The sequence below is a fragment of the Mustela lutreola genome, chromosome 10 (genome assembly GCF_030435805.1).
Source record: "Mustela lutreola isolate mMusLut2 chromosome 10, mMusLut2.pri, whole genome shotgun sequence".
Classification (NCBI taxonomy): Eukaryota; Metazoa; Chordata; class Mammalia; order Carnivora; family Mustelidae; genus Mustela; species Mustela lutreola.
In genome coordinates, this window is record NC_081299.1 from 70,893,486 (window position 1) to 70,919,654 (window position 26,169).

The window sequence follows — 26,169 nt, forward strand, 5'->3', positions numbered from 1 at the left end:
TCCAACACAGCTTCACTCACACTTAAAGAAAGTGGAAGGTGAAGTGCCAAAATGGCAGATTCCACCTGCTCCAAGACCCTTTTGAAGAGTACGCTTACCGTGATATACAGATACCAAGTGGTCATGGAGTTGAAAAAATGAGGAAGGCATTAAAAGTTGGGCAAAATACATCGTATACTCAAGGTTTTCTCCTATAGTAACACCAGAAAGATAAATGGTACTTTCTGCTATAAATGTATACCATTCTAAAAGAAAAAAAAATAAATAAGCAAGAGGATTCAAAGAAAAGTATGACAAAAATGTGTAAAATTCTGTTCCGAAATCCTCCCTGGGCCTTGATTTGCCAATGATCCTAATTAAGAGAGAACATGTAAATTTGTCAGATAAGATTCTTTTCCTAAAAGATGTAGTAAGTTGAGAACCAAAAAAGAGAAGACGTGAGATTAAGAGGGGTGGGGCGGGAAAAGGTTTTCTGTAAGGCTGAGAATTTTAGAATAGAAATTAAAAAAAAAAAAAAAAAGAGGGGTGCCTGGGTGGCTCAGTGGGTTAAGCATCTGCCTTCGGCTCAGGTCATGATCTCAGGGTCCTGGGATCGAGCCCTGCATCAGCAGGGGTCTGCTTCCCCCTCTCTCTCTCTGCCTGCCTCTCTGCCTACTTGTGATCTCTCTCTGTGTGTCTAATAAATAAATATAATCTTAAAAAAAAAAAAGAAAGAAAAAAATTAGTGGCTTAAATGTAAAAATAGGGTTAAAAATAAGGGGAAACTGCAGTTAGGCAAGCGATACCCTCAAATTATAGTACGGTGAATTCCACATCAAGATAGGCAGCGTCTACGAAGAATGACACCTACCCCTTTAAACTTTGCCAAAACATGAACTGTGTTCTTGATAGTGTCTGTGGGGATGATGTCTGAATTATCTCCATGCACGTAATCCTTTTTGGAGCTCAGAGTAAGTTGCACTGAAGTTGCCACTTCTTTGATGCTGTGGTATTTTCCATCCCGCTGAATATGGAGAACTCTTACCATATCCTTCCCATAGCCAGTTCGGACAAACTCCACCTCGTCATTCTGCAACAAAAACACAGTCCTCTTATTGAAGAAACCTGAATGAAAGCAAAAAGTCATCTCTGAGCTCTTCGAGCCTGGATTTAATCACATAATTACAAAAGGTGAGAGTTAAGAGTATTCATGAAAGTAAGACTACACCCGACCTTTGAAGAAAAATGGGAAATTTAACGGGGGAAAGAGAATTGAGAGAAACAGATGAAAATATATCCGGCTAGCCTGAAGACAGACAGGTGGATGGCTTTCTTGATAATAATAGCTAGTGATAACAATAGCATTATCTCCTGGACTGAAATCTTTACTTTGTTTAAATAAACATTTAAATAAATTCCTGCTAACTTAATCCTTGTAACAGCTCTATAAACTCATATTATTCCCATGTTACAGATGGAGAAACTGAGGTCCAATGAGTTTAAGGGACTTGCTCTACTCCACATAGCTAATGAAGGATAGAGCCAAGGATTCCTGCCCAGATCCGTTGACTCCAGACTTTGTCCTCCAAACCACTATGTAGACTGCCATTCTTTCATAAAAATTTTTTGACTACATTAACTGAAGATAATTATATCCTCTTTTTTATACTGAGTCATATTCTGGAGAAAATGCCCTGTGATCAATAAAAACAATTTGAAAATTGCTTCTTCTACTTGCTGCCGGGAAGAAGAGTAATTAGTGACAGGGTCCAGATTACCTCCAGGAGGGCAGAGCCAGGGCCATCTGGCTGCGGGAACAGCTATGCTTTTAGCGAAGAGACACTTAATAAAAGCCCGGTGATTGATTCATTAGTAGCCTTATCTGGAGCCGGAGCTCTCACTAGCAAATACATCCGTCTCCACAGCTAGGATTCAGAAGATTTGTCGCTGGACTTTACTGGTGTTTGAGAGAAGAGGCAGGAGGGAGCACAGGGGCAGAAAAACCTATTTTATTTAGTGTCAAAATCAAACATTAAAATGGTAGTGAAAGAAAGTGACAAAAATAAAAGTAAATCAGAAACAACATGCACTGGGTGGGGGTGTCAGAAAGAAGGAGCCTCACCGGCTAATGGCACATAGGCAATATGCTGAGGGCTGCCCCAGATTCTGTTTACTTAAAGCATCACCAGATCCCCTGGGAGGAATTGTAAAGTACTAACCGGCATCAGAAATGATTGTTAAGTTCTTAATCAAAGTGAGAGGGATGAGAGGCGGTCCTGAATCTTGGGGATGGAGCCTGTTAGGACATGCTGCTGATTGAAGGGGCGACTCTTGGAGAGGTCCCTCAGAAGCCTCTGACCCAATTTTCAAGGGACTCATCTTCAAGAACAGGATCAATAAGACAACTCAAAGAGCAGACTTAAAGGATCTGAAGAAGAATGATAATAGGGAAAGGGAAGGAGTCACAGCTTGTGGCTGCAAGGACTTTGGAGTCAGACCACCTCCAATTATGTCTTGCTATTTATAGCTTTGTGGCTTGCAACAAATAATTTGTTGGCCCTGAGCCCTCAGTTTCCCCTGCCGCACAAACGGAGATAACTCCCCTACTGGTAGAAGTTGCTAGGGAGTGTGAAAGTCCCAGCTCAGTTCCTAGTGCCTGGGGAGCCGTGGGGTCCACCCCCAACAACAGCGGCCACATCGGGCCTGGCTGTGGGCACAGCAGCGGTGGAGATGGCAGGAGGGATTTTGAGTAAAGGCACTAGGTTTTAGAGTAGAGAGCACTGCTGGTAGCAGTTGGAGGAAGACTCTGACGTGTCTTTTGAGCCACAAAGAGATTCCACCTGGGCAGGGAGGCAGTTGGCTGGATCAGGGGTCCTGGATGGCAAGGACGAGGGGTCAGAACCAAAGGTCTCAAAGATTGTCCATCAGCCCTAGGACACAGCAGGACTCAACAAATGTGACCCCTCAGTCCTACGCCCTGCCACTCGATACCCAAGCTGCAGTAGCTCAGTCTGCGAAAAGCAAGTGGTTCCTACATGATACACAGAGTCAATGATAGCCACCCTTCGGGTTCCCTACCCTGCTCACCTCTCCAACTTCATGTCTTGTCACAGCCTATTTCAAACTCTGCTTCAGCTTTCCTGAGCTCATTGTGCTTGCCCAGCCTCTGCACAGTCGCCCTGCTTGCAGGCCTTTGAATTTGCTATGCCTTCTTCCTTAGATACATTTCCCTTCCTTCCATCCAACTACCAACCCCTTCACCTGACGAACGTCTTCTAGTCACCCGTCAGGTCTCAGAAGCCACGTCCCCCAGTTATCTGCCCAGTCCTTCAGGTCTGGAGTAGGTGTCTCTTCTATATGCTCTGGAAAGAGTTACTGCCTTATCACAGTCTTTATCAAATTATATGGCAATTGCCTCATCATGTGTCTGGTTTGTTAAAAAATGGGAAACTATGAAAGTAGGAGCCAGTCTTTCTCAGTTGTCATGGCAACTCCAGTGCTCAGCACAGTGCCTAGAACATAAATAGGTGCTTAACAAATGCGGCATGACTGAATGAATTGTGCACCGTCACCTCCACTATTTGTGTGGTGACATGGAATAGTTAATGATGATACCCCACAGATTTCAATACAGAATTGCCTCCTCAGCCCAAACCTGGGGCAGGAAGTTCCTCTTCCTGGGAAAGTGGGGAAGGTGCCATCTGCTCTCGGATCACCACAACGTGGAGATTACAGGCACAGCTGACTGGAGAACAAAGGCCGGGGAAGGGCAGAACTGGGTGTAGAGAGAGTCTTGGACGCAGCACCGAGAGCTCACATTGCTGACAAGACCGAGCACTCCACACAGCGCGGCCATCATGGAGCTCCCACATGGTGCGGGCTGGAGAGGTCAGCCTTCCTCAGCGAGCTCCCGACCAGGGCTTGGCACCAGAGCAAAGCTTGAGTAATCACATGATTGGGTAATAAGTCAGAAGAAAAAGAACATAACCGTCTGAGGATGGTGCAGAATGAACAACAGCAGTGTGGGATGCCTCAGAGTCTCTCAGCAGGACCTGACAGAACAAATAATGGGTCCAGACCAGAAATGAGGCTGTTCTTCTCAGTAAGACTTACACCAGTCTATAGTCAGAGAAATCAGAAGTAGATGCCAGAACCCTACCATGTAGAAAACACAGTATGGTGCAGAGATCCCTGTCCAAGATAACTGTACAGTAAGATATGAAGGTTGCTCTCGTGTGGAGAGTGGGCAGGTGGCTGAGAGGATGGGCTCTGTGCTCTGGAATCAGGCAGTGCAGGGGTGTACCTTTGTTTTTCCACCTATTATCTCTGCAGGTGGAGGCGAATTTCTCCATCTATAAAATGGAATAATAGTAGTAGCACCTCCCAGGATTGCTGTGAGGAGTATGTGGGAAAAAACACAAGGCACTCAGAAAAGGGCCTGGCAAATAGTAAGTGTTCAATAAATGTTAGTCATAATTATCACTGATAAATAATAACTACATGTCAAGTTTAATGTCAAAGGGTTCCAATTACTGTTAGAGATAAATACCCAGATTGCACACCAATCCAGAAAGACTGCTCCTATGACAAAGCCTACTTCTGCCTTCATACTTTGGATGTCTGTCCTCAAGCTTGTGTGCCCTTGGGAAACAAAGTTACAAGAGGTAACTCAATTTCCTAGAGAGATACTCTGGATGAAACATCAGACCGAATAAATTTTTACCTGGCTCTACACAAGACAATCCCCTTTTCTTAGACATGTCTTGAAAGATAAGGGGATAGAAATCATGACTTACATGCAAGTAATATTGGAGAGAACTTTCTGAGATTGTAAATTAGTCTTATTTTTCACTTCTGTAATGGAGTAGTAAGCATTGTCTTATTTGCAGGTCACACTGAAAATGATGTAGGCTGTCTAGCGGTTTCTAACCTGGAGTCTGTTGTTAACCCCTGGAAGGCCCAGAAGATAGATTTGAGGTGGAAAATATTAAGAAAGATTAAAAAAAAAACTTTTGTAAATTTAAAGATGACTCACATTTTCTCTTAAGTCTTAGAAGAGCTTCTGCAGGCCTCATCTCTTCCCTCCATGACAGAGAGAAACACTGTTTATTTAGCTATTTAGAACTGAACGCAGGTATAAAAATCAACTCAGATGCAGTTTGCCATGATGGAAGAACTGTACTTGGAGACAGGCCTCTCTTTCTGCGTTTGGAATGTTCTGGAAAAGTTCTTCCAGTTCTGTGCCCAGGTTTTTCCTTTGCCTGACTATTTCCTTGGGTATTCATGAACAAAAAGTTTTCAGAAAAAGATGCTGAACTAATATGAGAAAAAGGAGTACTCATCTGAACAATCTTAATATCACTTTGGCAGATCTTAACAATACATAAGGATAAGAACAATAATGGTGAATCATAACCTTAGAAGCAGCTGGTATTTTTTTGGCTGCCTAGGATCTACTAAATGTCAGATGGGAAAATATTGATATCTAGTAGAAAATGTCATGTTGCTCTAGGCTGTAGAGTGGATTATTTTTGCTCTTAAGGAGGGATATGCCCTGAGTTATGTTCAAAGCGTGACTCTAAAGGGATTTGTCAGGCAGATGCTTCAGAAACAGTCTAACAAGTCATATGCATAATCACGGTAGAAGGAAGGTGACCTGTTAGCTAATGAAGACTCTATGTACAGGTGCCCAGTGATTTTCATACTTCTGCCTATTACAAAGGAAGAGAAAACTCAGTCACTAAATGTCAGGGGAAATGCTAATGTTCTTGCCAGCCTCTCCACGGCGCCAGTAGCCTTAAGGGTGGGAACTGGAAGAAGGCCCTCGGGAGCTTCTAGATTGGGGGCAGGAACCGCCTCCACAAAGAATTGATGGAGACCTCCAGGAACACGGTGGGGAGAAAATTTTACTGAAACACATACACTGAAAGATACCTCTTTCCAAATGTGTAAGTCTTGAGAATAAAAATAATAGTAGCAACCACTTAGCGAGGGTTTCATCTGGGTCAGGAACTCAGCATGTATTATTCCCTCCGATCCTTTATGAGGACCCTGCGATGTTGATATTTTTAATCCACATTTGACCAAGGGCGATGCAGGGTTAGGTATCCTGCCAAGGTCACACAATTATTAGGTGACAGAAGGCAGGGGAGCGCCCCCGCCCCCCAATGACATGCTCTTTCCCACTACAGGCAGAGTCTTTAGGGATGAGACTCTGGATGGCCAACCCATTCTTTAGGGAGAGAAAGGTTACAGAGGGAGGGAAAAGTCCATGCTACTGCAGAAACTTAAGTTGCTATGCCATTTTTAAAATTCCATTCATTGGACTCTACATTATCTTATCTATTCCTCCCAAACACCCTGCCATTTAAGACGAAGAATCCCTGTTTTAAAAGAAATGGCATGTAAGTGAGCTGTCCAAAGTCCCGGGGCTACCAGGTAGACGGGGACTGTGGAAAGAGCCCTGCTGAGACTGAAGAGCTTTATTCTGCTTACACTGCACCAGACGGAACTCACTGATGCCGAGAAATACCCTGGTCCAGCCCATCGCTTTCTCTAGAACTTAAGTCATGGTTTTAAATTGCAGGGGAATTCTTCACTCTGATTGATTCTGTGTGTATGGTTAGGATGTTTAAGTTGTGAAGTAAGGGAACAATGAAAAGCTGATGGCCCTTGGAGACAGGATGAAAATTAAGCTTCGTGTCTTCAGTAACAGGTATTACATAGGAGTCAAAGACTGACTTTCATCTGGGCAAGGGCGACCGCAAACAGGAGTGATGTTGGTTTATTTGTGGTCATTAAACCTATATCATCAAAGGACTGTTTTTAGCCCATCAGCAAAGACGAAGGCATAACTGTGGCACAGAAGAAACAGGAAACAAGGTGGGTAGGAACCAGCACCTAATAAGCATTAGTCATGTGCCAGAGGCTACGTACCCAGCCTCTCCCTGAACCCTGAGAGCACTCTGTGAAAGCACAGATCATGAGCCTCACCTTGAGAAAAGGAAGCTGGCAGTGTTGAGGTTAAATGGTTTGGTCAAAACCACATGGCTGTTGCAGGGGCACCTGGCTGGCTCAGTCAGTGGAATATGTGACTCTTGATCTAGGGTTTGTGAGTTCGAGCCCCACGTTGGGTATGGTGATCACTTACAAATTAAATCTTCGTGTGGGGGGACCTAAACCAGAAGACTTTGGAGAGGCAGGGTCAGGCAGGGAACCCAGATCTGCCTGATTGTTTTCACTATACCCATTTGCCTTTTTGAGATAACATTACAAGTTCTTTAAAATTGGATTTTGCCTGCATACTCCTTTTTATTTATCTGTCTAGATTGAATTCATTATAAATTCCACATAACCTCAGAATAGAAACATCTGAAACTGTTTTCATTCAATCCATGCCTTCGTCTGTATTTATTTAGTTCCTTCTAGAAAATAAACACCATGGTAAGTACAAGAAATACAATAACAAACCAGGAAACATTGTTCTGCCCTGATAGATTTTATACCAGAAGTTTATACCCTCTACACTAGAACAAGCCCTTTCAGTAAAAAATCAAGAAGTTCGTATTTTAGGCTTTGCAGACCATCTAGTCTCTGTTGCAACTACTCAACTCTGTCATTACAGCATAAATAGTTATACATAATGCATAAATGAATGGATGTTGTTGTGTTCCAATAAAACTTGATTTGCACAAACAGGCAGTGGGTCATATTTGGTCAACAACAGTTTGCTGATCCCTGCTCTTGAGAGAAAGACTCAGAAACATAACCAAGTAATTAGAACACATTGTGATAATGACTCGCGTTGAAAAAAATACAGTGAACTCTGGGATACCTAAACCAGATTGAGGGAGATCAAGGATAGCTTCCAGAAGAGATTGGCATCCACAAAGCTATGAATGATAGATAGTAATTAACAAAATAAAACTGTCCAGTCTTCTTCCATTAATTCTATTTAGGTTTTCCTTTAACATTTTTCATGAACAATTCTTTGTTTTACGAGTACTTATATCATGTTGCTTTTCTCATCAGTTTTCATCAAAATAATTCCAGTCCCTCCCCCTTCCTCCCACAATAAGGATATCAACTTTTTCCTTCACTCTGTCATATTTTAGATTTTACTCAGCACATCAACAGTCCTATAAAAGTTTGAACATTAAACTTAAACAGATAAATTTTCTAACATGTAAATCACCTCAAAAAGCTATTGAAAATGAAAAAGTAAAGCCAGCAGTCTGACTTCCAGAAATCCTCAAAGGATGACCAAATTTCAGTGAAGGCCCTATAGACCGGGGTTTGAAGAAACCCAACTTTATCTCAACCTCAAGAAATTTTCGCAGATAAGAATTCAAAGAATATGGACTCACAGCCAAAAATAAAGAAGCAGACAGGGTAGTGAGGTATCATGAGAGAGAATTGCATAAACAATATACAGCAAACTATGACCTAAAGAGACATTGGATATTGGAATTATCAAACATAAAATATAAAGTAACATGTTTAATAGTTTTACAGAAATAAAAGAACTGAATATATCTCCTTCTTGATATAGTGTCTCTTCTCTTGAGCAAAAAACAAGAGACCATAAAAAAGACCAAGCAAATCTGAAGGGGAAAAAAATATTGAACTTCTAGAAATGCAATACTAAATGCATTAAGAAACAGATTAAACACAGAAGAAATAAAATTAGTTATTTGGAAGAGATCAATTAAGTCACAGCATAATATTGCCTAGTTTGAATTTGAGAACTGGAAGATAGATCCAAATAAAGAATTAGGATTAATACAGACACATAGGAGACAGAGTACATGCAAGAGACATAAAACGCACTAGGATGATATGACAGAGAGGATGTGGAAAAGGCACAATTTCAAGGAGATCAGGCAGGACTGAGATTTTCCAGAATTACTGGATGAATGAATGCAAACTTTCAACTATGAACTATGAAGCCCATGACCAAGTGAAGAAATCTACCTCGTTCGCAGTTAAAAAGAAGGGATTTTCTACTGTTTTGAGAAGTAATTGTACAGTGAAGGATCTGTGGTATTTTTGTCATCTTCTACTACTTGGTCTTCAAAAGTGGGTAATGTGAAAACCATTCTATCCAGTTTGCATTTTCTCCATCTGCCAAATTCAGTTTCTTTTCACATTAATTTGCTGTTTTTAGCAAAATCCAGGACTCACTAGAATCTAGTCTTCAGGATAGTGTTGAAATCCCTGAAGCCCCTCAATGTCCAGTGTAGGGTTTGATAACAACTTCTCGCGTAAGAAGGGTCACCGACTCCACCATCAGCATGCTCCGGTCAGCAACGACTGGAGATAAGAAAGCTTAACTGAAAGTTGTCTCTGAAAGAAAGTGGCCTAGTAGCGTTTTTCCAGAGCTTGAAACAAAAACGGGTTGAGCAAATAGCATCCTAATACAGATGTGCCCCAGCCCAAACACAGGAAGGGCTCAGGTTGGAATAAGCATGATCTTAGCTAACACTTGTGGATCGTCTCCTTTGGCCGGGACCCATGCTGAGCATGGGATGAGGATAGAATAGGGATCGTCTTATCTACTGTTCAACGGATGTTCATCGACCTACATGACTGAAAACAAGTCGTTGACACTCCCTGAATGCATCGATGAAGCTTAAGCCTGGGGTACTCAGCTATGACCATTATATCACCAAGAGCTATCACAAGATAAAATTAATTTTATTTCATTTTGACTTAGAAAAATAAGCTTCATGCTATGAACATTTTTAAAAATTGATCAGAAGTTTGAGGTTGTTTTTCTGAATGCAACAAAAACATAGATAGAACAAAATGATACCCACGGAGAAATGATTCAGAGAAAAATTTTTTTTATGTACCGATTTGATAGATTGCAAATCTGTCAGATACAGCATAGCCCTGGCTCAGGGTAGCAAACCTCAAAGTTTAAGGCGTACTAGCATCTCCTCAAACCTTGTAAAAAAAAAAAAAAAAATGCAGATTCCTACACCCAAGCCGAAGAATTCTGAGTTAGCAGATCTGCAGTGAGGCCCGAAATTCTGCCCCTTCTGCAAGCACAGGAAAATGTGGGCAGGTGGTCCAGCCATCCCTCACAAAACTCTGTCTTTAGAGTTATAGAGCCTCAACCCCTCACTTTCCCATGAACCCTGAGTCCTGAAAAACTCCAACTCAAACATAGAATATTTGCAAGATTCCAGTTTGGTCTGGGTCTCTAAGTGACTATCTGGACCCATAACCAGAGGGAGAGACCAGAGCCATAATGACTTCCAGGCATAGGGTAAATTGCTACTTTTTATGACAGCATCTTTAATCATTGAGTCGATTAAAGAAATTCTTTTCCTATTCCTATCTAATACCTTCCCTCCTCCACAAAGAGAATGATCTCACCTTTTTATAGTCATGATCGTAATGAGCCATTTTCTCTTGGCCTTCAACTTCAAATTCAGTTTCAAGAGTAAAAAAGAATAGTTTGGGCAAAACAGATGTTTTCTAATATTTTGTATTTGACCTGAAGGGCGAGCGGTCAATATATTTACCTGATTGCGTTAAAACCAATGGGACACCAAGACCTCTTGAAATGAAAGCACCGCATTGATTGGCTAAAACCAGAGGTGGAGACAATATGTAAACATCTGTGGTAAAATACAATTAAATTTGCTCTGACTTTGAGGCAACCCTTTGAAGTAGACTTTAGGAAATGTTTCTTTAAGACCGAGAGTGTTAGAAGTGATAGATCCCAATTATGACTAAGATGGAAGGTTTAATCATTTCTGCTTAATGTGTGAATGACAAGCATTTGTTTTCACTTCTAGAGCATCATGAGGGAAAGAAAAACATGACATATATTTAATTCCACATCTACTGATCAAGATGGAGTTTCCCTGCCTACTGAACTTCCTACCACATGGTGTTCACTCCAAAGAGTTAACTATCTATCCCTTTGTTCTCTCCAGAACTTCTGATGACTTTGCAAACCCGGCAACAATTGAGCACAAAAGCCTCCGGAGTCACGCTGGCACGTTGTGACTGAACCACACAATGACGTGAGGTTCGCTCCGTTCTGGAAATGCCCAAACAGCTAACGGCAGAGGTAAATGCAATCCAACATCAGCACCCGCACAGCCTGGGACAGACCTGAGACTCGGAGCCCTCAGTCTCAGTGGCAAGTTTCCCACGGTGGCAGAGGGTAAAGGTGGCAGATTAAAAAAAAAAAAAAAAAAAAATGACAGCAAGACTTCTGAGAACAGCCCTTGCTTTACTCTTCTTTGGCCTGTTTGGGGTTCTGGAAGCAACAACAATATCATGCAGGAATGAGGAAGGCGAAGCTGTGGATTGGTAGGTAAATGAAACGGGAGGATTCGGGCATGCAGGTAGAAAGCCAGAGGGTCTGAGGCAAAGCCGCTCACTGTAAATTCCTAAAGGAATCTTCCACCCTGCCTCTCCCTTTTAAAAAGAGGAAATTAAAGTGTATAAATGACTCACATATCCAAATAGGAACAGGCTCCTGAGTGGGGGGGAGGGGGGGCTGCCCCCTGAGGAAGAGCTCAGCAGCCCCTCGTGAGCCTGATTCGCTGGCCCCAGTGAGACAAGGCTGGGGGCCACAGAGGTGGGAGAGAGCTGACAACCTCTCTCCTTTGGCAATTTCCTCTCATGGCATTGTGCCTTTCCTAACGGAACTTTCCAACATCCTTTTAGAGAGGGAGAAAAGCAAGAAGGCAGATTACTTTTTGTCTGAGAACTTGCTCTTGTCCTTCTGAGAAGGAGAAAGAGGGCTTGATGGAGCGCAGCATGGCTGGGTTGACGGTGTTGATTAGGCAGCACACGGCAGTTGTTGGAATGGGTGCTGGATCGCTGGCATCCTTCATGGTGTCAGAGAGACTAAGCACAGCACCACATTATAGCCATGGATTCTTCTAAAGCTTAGATCACCTTTTCACTCTTTCATTAAGGTCTTTGGTTTGGACGTTGTGGTTGGCGTCAAGCTTTGTGTAAACTTCAGGCTAAAGACCACAGATACATTCATTCAGTCTCTCAGCAAGCAGTTACTGAGCTTATGCCAGCCCTTGTGCTGACCATTGAAAACACAGGTATGAATGAAACATGGTTCTTGCCCTCCAGAAGCTCAGTTTTGCGGTGAGGGCATAAATGGGGCCACTGGGGAGCAGACAGCCCAAAAATCTTCTCTGAGGAAGTAGTTTTGAGCTAAGTTGTTGTTGTTGTTTAAGACTTTATTTATTCATGAGGGAGAGAGAGGAAGGCAGGCTCCCCATGGAGCAAGGAGCCCACATGGGAATCAATCCCAGGACCCTGGGATCATGACCTGAGCAGAAGGCAGACACTTAACTGACTGAGCCACCCAGGCTTCCCTGTTTTGAGCTAAGTTTTAAGAACAATGATGAGCTGGTCAGAAAAACCAGGGAGATGCAAGGGCATCTCAGGCCCATGAGGGAGTGGTAAGGAGGTATAGGGGCAAAAATGTAGAAAGCCATGGAGAGAGTGTGGAAGCAGTTCCGTGTTGCTGGTCCTTCAGAACATGGAGAGATGGCAGGAGGGAAGTTCAGCAAGAGGCAACGGCCAGTTCAAGAAGGGCTTCATGTGCTGGGCTGCAGAGTCTGCCCTTGACCCTCCAAGGGAGCTACTAAAGACCTTCAAACAGGGATGTGAAGTGGTCAGGTTCATATTTGAGAAAGTCCACTGGCAATACTGGGAAGACCAGCTTCATGGAGACCAGTCTAGAGTCATGGAGAACTATAGGACTCACACATTATGGGTGAGATGATATGCCAACGCACGTTAGAGAAATGGCAGTCAAATTAGAGAGGAAGGTACATTCTGAGAAAACTTATTCACAAATGGGTTGAGGGTCGTAGGAGAGAGCACCAAGTTAGGAAAGACTTTCAGACTGTTGGTGTCTCTGACCATACAGATGTGTTCCCCAGCTGCGGAGAAGAGCAGAGTTGGACAAAATATTATAAACTTGGCTTCAAAACTATGGAGCTGGAGGTCTCTGGAACATGTATGCATTTAGGTTTCTCTGGACCTCAGCATAGAGGTCTGGGCTACAAAGAGATCCAGGAGTCTTCAGAATATAACTGGAAATGGTTACCCAAGAAAAATGTTTAAATGCACGAGTTCTCCTCCTGTGTGTCGTGACACAGATCTCCAGCTCTTCAATGGCGGGCCACTACAGCATGAGTGACACATAAAATATATTTTTGCCACCGCTGAATGGACATGTTACTTAGCAATACCCGTCAGAGGGAATTCTGAGCCTGAGCAAACAGGGAGGCAGCCTCGAGCTGTTACAACTCACGGTGAGAGTCAATGGGCAGAACAACATCAGGCCAGTACCAAAGAACGATCTTATGTTCCTGGTCACATGTGAGGACCCAGCCCTGAGAGTAAGAAGGCATGTACGGGGCGGGAAAATGCACATATGAATAGAAGCAAGTGTAGAATGTGAAGCTTTTATGTGCAGCGTGAGGTACTGGCTTGTGGCAATAGTGAATGCGTTAGGATGTTTGCTTTCTTGTGAGTATTTGACAGTGCATTGTGGGATTTTTGCATTAGAGAGTATTTGGCTAGACCTGGCGGCTTTGCCCTCAGGGGACTTTCAACATTGCAAACATTTTTGATTGGCACAGCTGCGGAGTACTATGTCATCTAGTAGGTAGAGGCCAGGGAGGCTGCAATGCCCAGGACATCCCCCCCCCACAACAAAGGATGATCTGGCCTGAAATGTGAGCACAGGCCCATGGAGAAGCCCTGGGCTCCATGACCCAGCCACCTCCCCTCCCAGTGAGATACCTGAAGAAGATATACAAACAGGAGATAATAGTAAAGAAGGCAAAATGCTTACTTGATTGGCTGGTCTTGGCCCCAAACCCTCAATGCAGCAGTCTGATAAACAGCTGAAGAATGTGGCTGAAGCCAGAGGGTCAAGGGAGATGCCATCTACTCTGCAGGCCAGACCCAAATCTCAGACCCAGCCAGCCAGCTACAAAGACATGAGCATGTCAAGCACTTGGGACAGAAGAGAAAAACACATCCAAGGCCTTTGCTGTCTAGCCCTGGGCTTTGACCTCTCCCCAGGGCAGCCATATGGACTGTGGAAACAGAAGACAGCCACAGTCAACGTGTACAATGCATACATGGGCTTCGCCTACAGGGACCCTTCCTGCCAGGCCGGCTACTGTCTCGGGACATGTCCAGTGAGATTCTCATTCCTTCTCTGGGAAGGACCAAAGCCAAGGGTGAAAATAGAGGTGGAAAGCTGGAGCAAATCCTTTTCCTCGGACTTAGGAAACACAAATAAAATGGTATGTTTCGGTGCTTCACACCAAGGGAGCAGTCAACAGATGTTAGTAATTTGTGATTATTTCCTTTGTTAGGTTTACCTTTTATAAGTTACCTAAAAGGCAAGACAAGGAAAGCAGACAGACTGGGTTAGAGTACCTATACCTAGACTCCACCACCAGAAGCTGGAAGAGGAGTAAGCAGCTCATGAATACCACCAAGAGTGTGTTGGGAAGGACGTTACAACAGCTATACGAAGCCTATGCCTCCAAGGTGAGCTGCTGTTAATCGTTCATCTGATTCATACAAAAATGTGTAACATAGAATCTAAAGCTTCCAAAGGTTTTAATGCTAACCCACCAAACCCCCAGTCTTAGCAACTTGCAGTCAGCCGGCACAGAATCTGAATCAATCTAAGACCTTAAGGATTATATCGTCAGACTCTATGGCGATGCCAAATTATTGGCACATTCAGCACTATATCCAGTAGTATCACTGGGTAAGGTGTGAACTGATTACATATGGAAGCCTTCTGGCTGCCAAACCCTGCCAATTCATTCGGGACTTGCTAGCTTATCCCTCTGACAGAAATAGAAAGGAGCCCCCTCCTGTTATAATGCAACATAGACCCGCAGTCAATACGCCTTGAGGAATGGATTGCTTATGCTATGGTGGGGATGAGTGGCGGTGGCCCTCATGACGGTTTCCAGTTGGTCTTCCTTTTAATTTATCATTTTCCAAATAGTAGGTTGAGAGCTAGGGTTCTAGCGCAAGGCCCAGAACTAACTTGCCCCAATGCAGATTAAACCTGCTATCTGGACTTGATCAGGCAATGAGCTAACCAGCCAGAGACAGAGGTAAGCAGACTGCTGGCTCACTGTGGGCAGTCTCCCAATGTTCCAGGCACCGTCTGCTATTCGGTGACAAGACACTGCATTCCAACCAGGGGTGACAAGTAAAACCAAACAATAATATTTGGTTGCACGCATGTATGCATCCCCAACACTCACTTATAGAGAGGTCAATGTGTAAAATGACTCAGCACTTACAGCGTGCTGGGCCTTTGCATAGGTCAATAAATTTAATCCCCATAATACTATGTTAGACCCTAGCACTACGATACATATATATGTGAGTATTTACTCAAAACGTGCAGAGAGCCTTCCCTACGTGTACTGATAGTCACTTTATTCACCTGCCATTAAGATCAGCCTTCAGAGCCAAGTTACAAGATAAGAATTTATTTATTTATAAGGTGCACCAAGCACTGTTCTGGGTGCTTTTTAAAAGTATTTAATCCCAGCAGCAACCCTGTTTTAAATTATAGGTTGTTATGTAAAGTCAAAACTGCCTGCAGCTTCTTCTGCTTTCCAAGGTTGGGGATGGAGGCTGGGACCATAACCCATCAGTGAGGAAATCAGCGCTTTCCCTATTTCCTTCCCCACTGGAAGAGAAATGAAACAGCAACATGGTGGAGCCTCTGTCATTCACCTTAGTTGGGACAGATGGTTCTTACTTTGGCTGAGTATAATAATGAGCTTTGGAGGCCCAACACTAGCCTCAGAGCCAGGAGGGCAAAAGAGCTAAACTGCTCTGCCAAATAAAATAGAGTAGAGGAGAGCTAGGAATTAGAAAGTGTAAGAAACACAGAGGGAGACCAGGAGCAAGTCCTTGCAGTGATGTAAAACCATTCCATGTTTTGTACCCTCAGTAAAACCTGCTCACACGCAGGCCTCAAGTGATGGATTCTGGAAAGAAAATGACAGTAAAAGGGCTGATTTCCATGTCTGATTGGCATAGAGCAACAATAGTGGGTGACATTCAAGGGAGATGGGGTGTTCTTTGGAAGCTGGAATTCTGTGCCAAACGTGATGGTGAGACAGAACTCCCCCACCTGCCAACCTGGAGTTCTAACAGAAAGCAGAATTTGAGATCAGACCGACTGGTTTTTAATCTCAATTGCCAAGATGACCTGGGCCAATATCTTGGTTGCACTGGGCATTGTTGCCCTTCTCTTGCCTTTGTCAATAAGAAACTTCCATTCACCTTTATAATAACATTTATCAAATTGTACTGGAGTTGCTTGTACTTGCCTGTCTATAGTCCCTGCTAACTAGGGGCAGAGATTGTATTGGTCTTGTCCAACATTCGGTAGTCAAAATAATACCCAGCCTATGGTTATATAAAGCTGTCCAGAGACACATGCGTAGGCCTACCTACTCTCCGGTCCATAGTCTTCCCCTTTGTCAGAGAGCCTCTCTTCACTAGGGCTATAAACCGTTTAACCTTAGCTAGCCGTTACACTCCTTGTTAGAATAACACATTTCATCAATTGTAAGGATAAAGTTCCTCACAGAATCTTCCCAGAGCCCCTTCACATTGTACGCCAAAGGTACACAATGGCCTCATGACCACATTCAACACCAGCTCATTGAATCACTGTCAGAGTCCTCCGGCTGAGGATATGAAGGCCAACCGTAGCTCAGTAGGTCAGTTGTGGAAAATGAGTGTAAAAAGACAACTTCTTTTCCTGGATATTCCTAAATATAATAGCCAGGAATGCTTCACAGGCTATGGGGTGCATTTAAAAAAAGGTTTTAAGTTACATCAAATCATGAAGCAATTGTAAGCAACTCAGTTATTGACTTATTTTCTGAGAGAAAAGGAGGAGGCTTTTCTTTTTAAACTGAGGAACTGGGTTGTCCTTTATTGCTTTTAATTATGTCTTCAAGATTTTTTAAAATATCAACATTATTGGCTTCAGTAAGAATCACTATGTCATGACACCAATGAAATGGAACCACACAGAACTAATATAAGCACATTTCCAAAACATGACATAAAAAACACCACCAAAGTAATAGCTTCATTTTTACTCAGAGATTTGGCCCACTGTTTAGAAAATTTTCTCTTATTTTGCCTTACCAGAGGAAATCCAATATCCCCACACATTCAATTTCACCACTTTTTCTAAGCAGGAAAATATCAGGCGAGAAGGTGAAGTGACACTGAGAAATAGATTGCAGGAAGATCCTCCCCTCCAGGGAAGGAGTGGGAGCAGAGAATGAGGAATCCTGATTTAACACAAAACTCTGACCAAGAGGTGAAGTACAATGCAGGCAGAGGAACCCAGACCCTGACAGCCAGTTCCGCATTGTGTCTCTAATATCAGTGGAAAAAAACCCAGGTGTAAATCTTGGCTGGTTGTTCCTACTTCATTTCCTGAACAAATATTTAAGTACTTCTTTATTATAAACCGGTTGCCAAATGAGAAATGCGTGTCCAAAACAACCAAGAGAAATAGGAATACTGCCCTCACATACACAGCAGGAAGCGTAGGGTTCCTGGAACATAAGACAAAGCCACGCGTGGTTGAGAATGGGCTTCCTGTTCCCCTGTCTTTCGTGGCACAAAATTCATATTGATAGGGAAGCTGCCTATTAGGAGAATGGATGACTTTTCATGTGTATTAATGAAAGCTCTGTATCGCAGTCTGGGTGGCTGGTAGAAATGTTGTGAGCATTTACAAGCGTAAGAATGACACCGTTATAACCCTAGTGTGTTTCTGCAGAATAACAACACAGCCTATCTACTCTACAATGATGGGGTCCCTACCTCTGTGAATTACAGCCGAAAGTATGGACACACTAAAGGTATGACAAAAGCTGTTTCTCTTTCCTATTGGCAATCAACATTCTCTTCAACATTCTCTCTTGAATATTCTTATGTTGCACACCAAAAAGATAGCTTTTCTTCTTAATGGTTTATTTTGAGTTATCAAAATGCATGATTTCTATATCACAGGTTATAATCATATCATATGACTTGGAAATCTCCTTTTCACAAATTCCATTTTATTTCTTTTTCTTTCTTTTTTTTTAAGATTTTATTTATTTATTTGACAGACAGAGATCACAAGTAGACAGAGAGGCAGGCAGAGAGAGAGAGGAAGGGAAGCAGACTTCCCTTCAGGGGCAGGCAAATGGATGTCAGCAAGCCAGGTGGGCTGAACTAGCAGGTCCCTGAAGAACTGGAAGGTGCATACTTTGTCAAAAGGGCAGATAGCTTGCCTTTAGGGGATGCAATTTTTCGGGAGATGTTGAAAATTAGTATTTGTGGAAATTTCCCCCAGTGTTTAAATGTTGGCAATGTGCTCGAAGTCTTGAAAATACTCTGTGAGCATAATAATATGTATCTGCAGGCTAGATTTGGCCACTGGGCTGCTACTTTGCAACCTCTGATTAAGAATATAATTTGTAATGGCTGTCAAATGTCATGAGTATTGAAAGCTTTTGATTTAGCCAAGATGCCCTCCTGATGGTCCTATTAGCATGGAATGCAGCAATTTTTATAATACACCACATTCTCCAACCTCTCCTCCAACAACCCTCAACCACCATTCTCACTTCACCCTGTTAGTTGCTAAAAGGATTTGGGAGAAAGACTGGAAAAGGAAAGGGACCCCATGTCCAGAGGGGGTGTTCTCTTTGCCAACACATGCCTGACATCCTGTGGCATGGGTACCGGGGGCTGAGGATTTCAGGCAAACAGCTCACTCATCTGGGCAGAAGGAAACTTCTGAAGGTCATCCAGGTCTGTTAGGCAAAAGGACTTTGGACATACATTTTCCACCTGGACACAGGGAATGATTCCATATCCACTGAGAGACCAATAGTGTTCTTTCTTAAAGTGTGTTCTTTGCAAAAGAAATAACAGACAGGCACTTGATTTCCATTCTAACAATAAGACAAACATGAATAGCTTTGTATTTGCATGGTCATATGCAAACTGGAAAGTCTAGTCAGCATACCAAAACTATCCCAGTTTATTTATAAACACAGAAATCGTCACAGATGCCTGTTGGATAGGATTCATTTTGCCATGTCACAAGATGATGAAAATCTTTCTGTTTCCTTCCTTTCTGGTTTTCACGTTATTTTGCTCCACAAATCTTCACTAAACACAATTACCTGGGACATTTTGGCATGGCTTCTCTTTTAATTCTCTTTGCCTCTTGTTTCTGGATTTGTGGAATTGACTAGTCTTCTACAGTTAAAGGTGCATTGGTTTCTTACAACAAATTACTACAGGTACATTTCTCTGTTTGATATTTTTCTCCTCCTCTTTAGCCAGCTTTTGAAAATAGCTTAGCTGCTTAGCAGTACAGAGACTCATTATCTGAAGCTTGCCAGGTGACTATATGGTTTAACAAGGTCAAATTCCAATTAAGTACATTTGCATTCTGCCAAAACAAATTCTCCTTATGGTTACAACATGAAATTCCTCTTAGTTCTTCATAGGGTGGCTGCCCTGGCTGCCTCTTTGGTGGCTTCTTATCAGTAATGCGGCTAGGTGATGTGTGCCTGAATTGGTTTTGGAATCTTTGAAAAACAAGCAGAAATCTTTGGGGTCATTAATGGAATCAAACACTGGCCTGAAATATAAATGGGCTTAAATGTTGCAGCTTTGAACCCTATTGTTCAATGGAGATTTTGTTTTTCTAATGTATCTGTATTAACTGTATTTTTGGTAGGCTTACTGCTGTGGAACAGAGTCCAGGGAATCTGGCTGATTCATTCTATTCCCCGGTTTCCTCCAACTCCTGAAGAAGGCTATGATTATCCACCCACAGGAAGAAGACACGGGCAAACTGGCATCTGCGTAACTTTTAAGTACAACCAGTATGAAGCAATAGGTAACACTAGAGTATGTTTAAAAAAGAGATAGTAATGTTAAAGAAAGGATTTGGAAATGTATTAATAAATGTATTACTTCATCTATTTCTCTATTCATTAACATTCTGACACCTGGATTCTACTAGATTCTAATATTGACATTGCCACGGTGAGACCATGAGCTGTTTCACTTACTAGACCTTTGTTTTCTGATCTGCCAGTGATGTCCTTGAAATTGATCGGGGTAGTATTTTCAAATATCTGCAGTGGCCAGGCTGGTAACAAAAATGGGTGAAACAGACAAGCAACACTTCATGGGCAGTGGGATCAGTGATAAACTGGAGTGTTGAGTCTCCACTCCAAAGCCTCATCTCTGCCATGTGACTCTGCAGGAAAGCAGACCTAATGATACCAGAGCTCCATATTTTTCAAGAGGAACTCGAAATCTAGGGATGGGAGGATGTGAGACAGTTGGAAAGACAGCATGGTCTCAATCTTATTTTTTTAAAAAATTGTGCAGATTACATGTTACCTGCAGGCCACCAACCTGACAGCTCCAAGCCATGGAATCTTCCTTTGAGATCCCAAGCTCAAGTGCCAAAAATACTTGGATTTGGAAGTGAAAACTATGGATGTGGATTTGGAAAACTAAGCTGAGGGAGGAGGAAGAGGAGGAACGCTGTTTTATCAATCTCTTTTTTACTGAGGAGGCTGCTAAATTGTAGTAATGAGTGATTTACCTCTACGTATAGGAGGTTTAGAACATGTTTTTCATCAAATTTCCACCTTATGGCAAGGATTACTGAGGCTCTCACTCAAAGCCCTAGTTTAACTACTTGAGTTCCAGTAATGATTAGAGAGAAGAATAGCACAGAGATGAGGTGTACATGCTGATGAGCTAACCATTCTTTAAGTTGGATGATCAGTTCACGGGAGTTCTCTACTTTTGCATATGTACATATATGAGAAAGAACCATATGGCCTCCAATGTCAGACTGCCTGGATTTGAATATCAACTCCATCAGTTACGAGCTTTATGAACCTGTACATGCAACATAAATTCTCCATTAATTCATCTATAAAATGAATATAATGATAAAAGAACTTAATTAATAATATGGTTGTTGTTAGGATTGAATTAAAAACATGTAAAGCCCATAGGACAATGCCTGGAAAGTAGGAAGTAAATACTCAATAGGTGTCAACTACTTTAACCGAGAGTAACTTGAAAGCTATTGGTTTCAAGAAGGGAATACTCTTGTTTTTGTTTTTTGTTCTGCTTTGTTCTTTTAACTCAAAGCAAGATCTATAATATCAACAAGCATTTCCATCTGTGTCCTAATTCTCAACTTTTCTTTCTGTTTCTTGATTCAGATTCTCAGCTCTTGATCTATAACCCAAACATTTATAGCTGTTCCATCCCCGCCATCTTTCACCAGGAGCTCGTTCACATGCCCCAGCTGTGCTCCGGTTCTAGCTCGTCAGAGATCCCCGGCAAGCACCTCACCGCACTTCAGTCAGCCCGGGGCCAAAAATTCCTCCATTTTGCAAAGTCGGATTCTTTCCTTGATGGTATGAAAGGTCATGATCCAATCATACGTAACTTTGCTGTTGGACTCACTCTGGATTAGATAGAGGAAATACTCTGATTATGCAGAGGTAGGGAAGTAGAAGAGAAGGGAGGGAAAAGGGAGATTGGATCAGTTCAAACATTTGCCTACTCTGCTTGAATAGCAAAATTCCTGATCCAACCACCAAAATAACTCACACTATCTCACAACCATCCAACCAGGGGCCAGGGAAAACTCACAGTCTGCAGCCTCTGTTGGGCACAAGACACAGCTGTCTCCTTCTTTTTCTATTCTCTAAGCAGCTATTTAAAACCTTCTTCACCCTCAAGTCCTTTACATGACTCTGCCGTCTCCTTTCTGGCCTTGATTTCTCCTTCATAGAGAGAACAGAGATCACCAAGGAGAAACCCTTTCAAGGACAAACCCCACCAAAAAACAGTATGGAGGTTCCTCAAAAAATTAAAAACAGAAATATCACGTGATTCTATAATTCCACTACTATTTACTCAAAGAAAACAAAAACACTAATTCAGAAAGATATATGCAGCCCTTTGTTTATTGCAGCATTATTTACAGTAGCTAAGATATAGAAGAAACCCAAGTGTTCATCAACAGATGAATGAATAAAGAAGATGTGGTATAGATATACAATGGAATATTACTCAGGCATTAAAAGGAATGAGATCTTACCATCTGTGACGAAATGGATGGACCTAGAGGGTATTATGCTAAGTGAAATAAGTCAGACAGAGGGACATAATGATTTCGCTTATATGTGGAATTTTAAAAGCATATGATTTCACTTATATGTGGAATTTAAAAACAAAACAAAGGAACAAACCCCTCCCCTCCTGAATAAAAGCAGAAATGGGCCCATAAATACATAGGACAAACTGATGACTCCCAGAGGGGAGTGGGTGGAAGGATGGGCAAATGGGTGTGAGTGAGTGGGAGGGACAGGCTTCCAGGTATGGAATAATAAGTCACAGGGATGAATGAATAAGTCACTACCTTCCTGGGGAATGTAGTCCATGGTACAATAGCATAGTACAATAACAGATGGTAGCTCCACTGTGGTCCACATAAAATGAAGAACAGAGTTGTCAGATCACTGTGTCTTATACCTGAAACTAATGTAACACTTTGTGTCAGCTATACTTCCGTTTTTAAAAACAGCTAATAACAACAACAACAAAAAGAACACACCTACTCTCAATAATCTTATCTGTTTCCGTCCCTTTTCACGAGTTTTCTTCTACCCCAACAGAAGAAGTGCATCCCTTGTGCCTTGGAACCCTTCCCAGCCTCAGAATACCTTGATTCATCCACTTGATCTGTTCTCCCTCTTCTACTTCAACAGGCCCACTCTATAAGCTCTGTCCCCTTGGCCCACAAACATCCCCCAAAACCTTCCCTCAGTTCTAGATCCCTATATCTGTTTCTTCTTTTCTTCCAGATTTCTTTTTAAAGGGCTCTTCAGAGCCTTCACTTGATCAATGCTCCTTCACTGCAGCCTTGAGCCTCTGTCTGTAGACACCAGTCTCTCCGCAGTCACCAATGACTCTCTTAGTTGACCTCATTGTCTTCCCTTTTTGCTTGCTTCCTTCCTTCCTTTTATATTAGATAAAATTCACTGAATGCCTGCCACTTGCCAAGCTCTGTGTTAGGCACCAGATAGAGATCCAAAAATTAACAGGACAGAAATAATCTCTGCAGAATCTGGTACTGTGAAAACCCTTTCCTTCCTGAAACACTCCCCCTCCCTGATTTTTGGGAGTATCTAGTCTCTTGGTCTTCTTCCCACTTCTCCTAAGTCTCTTCTGCCAGGTCCTCCTCCTGCCTACTACTTAGGTGGCTGAGTTGCCACATGGTTCTCTACTCATCCTTATCTCATTCTACTTACTCACTCTAGGTGATTTCCAGCAAGCCTTCAGGTGATTCCCAAGACTAGATCTGCACCCCAGATCTCTGGACTGACAGATGTATTCAAAAGTGGGTGGGACATTTCTACTTGGAGGTGGCACAGCCACATCAAATTCAACATGCCAAACTCATCATTATCCCCCACAAATCCACTCTTTTTCTTGTATTCTGCATGGTCAACTGGGGACTCTAGATCCCTCCTTTTTCCTCACCCCTGTATCAAGTCATCAAATTCAATCAGCTCCAGGTCCTTAGTAACACTCACATTTATCTTTTCTTCTCCAAACTTTCGGCCACTGCTACAGTCCCACCTGTGTTTATTGTCACAGTTATTGTGACAACCTGATGTTTTCCCTATCTCCAATCTAATGCACCTTCCACAGTTCATCCTCTGCATTGCCTCTTGATTGATATTTATGATCATAAACCAGTTTCTGTTAATTCTCCATTAACACTTCTTTAAAAACTCCCCCATTGAGGGGTGCCTGGGTGGCTCAGTTGGTTAAGTGTCTGACTCTTGATTTCAGCTCAGGTCATGATCTCAGGGTCATGGGATTGAGCCCTGCACTGGCCTCAGAATAGAGTCTGCTTAAGATTCTCTCTCTCCCCCCATCCCCTACCCTCTACTCACTCTAAATAAATAAATAGCCCCAGTGATTTCAGGAAAACCCAAACATTTTGGCATGATTTGCAAAGATCCCTTGAAGCTGGCCCCAGGTTACTTTTCTAGCTTTATTCTTTCTGAAGATCTTTTCAGAACAAAACATATATGACTCTCTTATTTGTGTTGAACAGAGGACATTTTAAACACCAATGTCATCTTAGTAATAAGGATAATAACTTTTATTTACATGTCCCTTTAGCACTTACAAAATGTTCTCCCATCCACTATCTCAATTATGTTGTTATTATTGTGCTTATGACATTCACATATCAGGGGTGAATGATGAGTTCCATTGCTGAGGATATTTTCAGGGACTTATCTAAGTACAAATACTAGCCTTGCTATCTTTTTCCCTATAAACTCTAGACATCTTTGCAGCCTGGATGGCTCAACATTTGAAGACACACTTGCTAACAGAAACCTGGCAGCGAAAGAGACAAGAGCTTCCTTCAAATTGCTCCCTTCCTTACCATGTCTACAATGTCAAAGCAATTAAGATATCTGGACAGTCTTATTTCAGTTCTTACCAGGATCATGCCAAGTGGTGTGTTTCCCAAAAGAGGACCAAAAATCGCTGGACCTGTATTGGAGACCTAAATCGGAGCCCATACCAAGCCTTCAGAAGTGGAGGGTTCATTTGTACCCAGAATCAGCTTATTTACCATGCATTTCAAGGACTGGTTTTGTATTATGAGCCCTGTAACTCAACTTGGTGAAAGGACATAAGTACTATCATTTTCACTGCTGACAATGAGTCTTCTCCCATAAGATCCATTATATATCAAAAGCCTGTGAATGTAGCTGTACTCCACATATCATCAAATAAAATGCTTTTCTACCATGTTTACCATTTTATCTTCCACTTAGTGGCAATTTATCTACTTTGTATTTATATGTCATAAACATAAATGATTATACATTACTAAAGTGAGAATGGATGGAGTGGAAGAAAAAATATTCTCTGTGTTCATAGATCGACAGGCTATCTCTCAGATTAATTGCACCTCCTTCACAAAGATTTCCTGACTCTTCTCATTCTTTGTTGAAGGAAAAAAATTTCTCTGTGTATGTCATACTATTTAGTCACATTCTTCTTAAAGTTCTTTTCGCTGGTTTATGGTTGAGTTTTATTTGTTATTCTCGCTGCTGCTCCTTACTCATCTTATGATCTGAGGCCAGTTACTTGAACTCTCAGAGCTTTGCTTTTCTCATCTGAGACATGCAAATAATAATCATTTTCAAAAAAAAATGTTTTAAAGTCAGATTAGGAGGAAAAAGTGAAACAACCTACCAACTTGGGAGTAAATAAAGAAGAGTAACATAAATAAATCCTAATCAAACCTAACAATCTTCATTCCAGTGTGCTTCATTTTGGGAGTTCTGGTCACTAAATACAACTGTGCTATGAATAAACAGTAATAAATTTGCATTAAGAACTACTTGCTTAATAGAACTTGAAATACAGTTTCCAATTTCAAGAAAATTATAATCTAACAAAAGTAATCATAACAGTAACTAAGGCCAGCATTTATTGAGCATTTACCATGTAGTGAACAGTCAACCCATATTTTCTTACTTGATCTTCATCATGATACTATGCGATAGAAATTATTATATCCCCATTTTACTGACAAGGAAACTGAAGCCTACAAAGCTTCAGTAAATTGCCCAATATCATAGAGGTCTATCTGCTCTCTAAGGCTATGCTCTTTACTCCTATTCCAAGACACAATAAAATAAAATGATGCAAAATAGGATAATATATATGATGTCTTTTTTTTTTTAAGATTTTATTTATTTGACAGAGAGACAAAGAGATCACAAGTAGGCAGAGAGCAGGTAGAAGCAGGCCTCCTTCTGAGCAGAGAGCCCCATGCGGGGCTTGATACCAGGACCCTAGGATCATGACCTGAGCCTAAGGAGGAGGTTTAATCTACTGAGCCATGCAGGTGCCCCAATATATGATGTCTTAACACCAACCAAAACTCATGGAACATAATGACACCTGTCCAATGAAAAGCAGAGAAAAAATTGAGTTTATCTTACTGTCAGAAGCAAAGATAAG

The 26,169-nt window shown here is 42.0% G+C and overlaps 2 protein-coding genes across 5 annotated transcripts in view; one reads left to right on the forward strand and one right to left on the reverse strand.

The window, feature by feature from the left end:
- The window catches only part of LOC131810186 (uricase), a 30,427-nt gene extending 19,954 nt beyond the window's left edge, over positions 1-10,473 (reverse strand). Inside the window, exons 1-2 of the mRNA XM_059137824.1 lie at positions 10,363-10,473; positions 851-1,069 (exon numbers count right to left, since the gene is read on the reverse strand). Coding sequence (XP_058993807.1) covers positions 851-1,069; positions 10,363-10,392 — 249 coding nt within the window. The 5' untranslated portion in view covers positions 10,393-10,473. The remainder of the gene's footprint in view (positions 1-850; positions 1,070-10,362) is intronic.
- Positions 10,474-10,965: 492 nt separating this feature from the next.
- Positions 10,966-25,456, forward strand: DNASE2B (deoxyribonuclease 2 beta). Of its 4 annotated transcripts, XM_059137122.1 has the most exons (6): positions 10,973-11,310; positions 14,367-14,544; positions 17,843-17,924; positions 19,805-19,966; positions 21,321-21,518; positions 24,471-25,456. In XM_059137122.1, exons 1-6 carry the CDS (start codon positions 11,198-11,200, stop codon positions 24,818-24,820), a joined length of 1,083 nt encoding a protein of 360 aa, XP_058993105.1. In that variant the 5' UTR covers positions 10,973-11,197; the 3' UTR covers positions 24,821-25,456. The 4 variants fall into 4 exon arrangements, with proteins under 4 accessions (XP_058993107.1, XP_058993105.1, XP_058993109.1 ...); XM_059137124.1 differs by lacking the exon at positions 21,321-21,518 and having other exon boundaries at positions 10,966-11,310; XM_059137126.1 differs by lacking the exons at positions 10,973-11,310; positions 14,367-14,544 and having other exon boundaries at positions 17,557-17,924; positions 19,805-19,977.
- The last annotated feature ends 713 nt before the right edge of the window (positions 25,457-26,169 follow it).